This window comes from Entelurus aequoreus, linkage group LG11 (genome assembly GCF_033978785.1).
Source record: "Entelurus aequoreus isolate RoL-2023_Sb linkage group LG11, RoL_Eaeq_v1.1, whole genome shotgun sequence".
Lineage (NCBI taxonomy): Eukaryota > Metazoa > Chordata > Actinopteri > Syngnathiformes > Syngnathidae > Entelurus > Entelurus aequoreus.
Window position 1 is genome coordinate 8,630,647 of NC_084741.1, and position 1,921 is coordinate 8,632,567.

Below are 1,921 nucleotides of genomic sequence, written 5' to 3' on the forward strand. Positions count from 1 at the left end.
AGTTTGCTATACATGGAGGAAAAAACAGGTCCAATAAAATAAAGTCAGTTTATTTAATTACTAAAATAATAATAATAATAAAAAGAATGTGTGGTAAAAAAAAATAAATGCTATATACGGAAGAAAAACCTGATATTATGTAATAAATTAATTATGTTTATTTGAATTAAAAAAAAAAAAAAAGTTATTTAAAAATGTGTGGCAAATTTGCTATACATGGAGGAAAAAACAGGTCCAATAAAATAAAATCCGTTTATTTAATTACTAAAATAATAATAATAATGAAAAGAATATGTGGTAAAAAAAAATGCTATACACGAAAGAAAAACCTGATATTATGTAACAAATTAATTCTGTTTATTTGAAATAATAAAAACATTAAAAAAAAAAAAAACTTATTAAAAAATGTGTGGCAAGTTTGCTATACATGGAGGAAAAAACAGGTCCAATAAAATAAAGTCAGTTTATTTAATTACTAAAATAATAATAATAATAAAAAGAATGTGTGGTAAAAAAAATAAATGCTATATACGGAAGAAAAACCTGATATTATGTAATAAATTAAATATGTTTATTTGAATAAAAAAAAAAAAAAAGTTATTTAAAAATGTGTGGCAAATTTGCTATACATGGAGGAAAAAACAGGTCCAATAAAATAAAATCAGTTTATTTAATTACTAAAATAATAATAATAATGAAAAGAATGTGTGGTAAAAAAATATGCTATACACGGAAGAAAAACCTGATATTATGTAATAAATTAATTCTGTTTATTTAAATTAATAAAATAATTAAAAAAACAAAAACTTATAATTAAAAAATGTGTGGCAAATTTGCTATACATGGAGGAAAAAACAGGTCCAATAAAGAATTGTCTTACCCTACCAGGAGGAATAAGCCGGGGGATCGCGCCAAAGCTTTGGAGGAGATCCTGCCCATCGTGGAATCGGGTGGCGTGGTGGTCTCGGACGTCTACTGCCTGTGCGGGCGCATCTACAAAGACATGTTCATCAGCTCGGCCTTCATTGACCAGCACAGCAGAGATCAGGCCTGCTACTGGTATGACTTTTATGAGTACTACAGTACTCTGATAGTACCGGTAGTAGTATTCACCTTTCATGCGTCTCGGTGTATTTGTAGGTATGGAAAAGCCTTTGAGACGGAGCACACGATTCACTCGGGCATCAACAACGTTGTCCTTCTGATGGCGGCGGGACACGAGTTTGACACCTCCATTGAGCTGCGTAAAATAGGTGATTGTTTACATATTACATCATGTTTTGTTTCTTTCAACATTCTTAGTTATATTCCAACATAAAACATATATCAGTAATTGCATGAAAGTGGACCTTTAGCAGGATTCAAGTAAAGTTATTTTTAACTTACAGTCACATCGCAATTAATATATGTGAATTTATATGTACTGTGTGTGTGTGTGTCTGTGTGTGTGTGTGTGTGTGTGTGTGTGTGTGTGTGTGTATATATATATATATATATATATATATATACTGTATATATACTGTATATATATATATATATACTGTGTGTATATATATATATATATATATATATATATATATATATATATATATATATATATATATATATATATATATATATATATATATATATATATATATATATATAAATATATATATATATATATACATAAATACACACATATATTTACATACACACATATATATATATACACACGTACACTACCGTTCAAAAGTTTGGGGTCACCCAAACAATTTAGTGGAATAGCCTTCATTTGTAAGAACAAGAATAGACTGTGGAGTTTCAGATGAAAGTTCTCTTTTTCTGGCCATTTTGAGCGTTTAATTGACCCCACAAATGTGATGCTCCAGAAAGTCAATCTGCTCAAAGGAAGGTCAGTTTTGTAGTTTTTGTAACGAGC

At 28.5% G+C, this 1,921-nt stretch overlaps 1 protein-coding gene across 2 annotated transcripts in view; it reads left to right on the forward strand.

Annotated features, from left to right (window-relative positions):
* Positions 1 to 1,921, forward strand: part of LOC133660554 (mitogen-activated protein kinase kinase kinase 5-like) — a 44,980-nt gene continuing 43,059 nt past the window's right edge. The window contains exons 1-2 of one of the 2 annotated variants that reach the window (XM_062064100.1): positions 1 to 1,059; positions 1,141 to 1,253. In XM_062064100.1, the coding sequence (XP_061920084.1) occupies positions 821 to 1,059; positions 1,141 to 1,253 (352 nt within the window). In that variant the 5' untranslated portion in view covers positions 1 to 820. The remainder of the gene's footprint in view (positions 1,060 to 1,140; positions 1,254 to 1,921) is intronic. The other variant, XM_062064101.1, reaches the window with a different exon arrangement.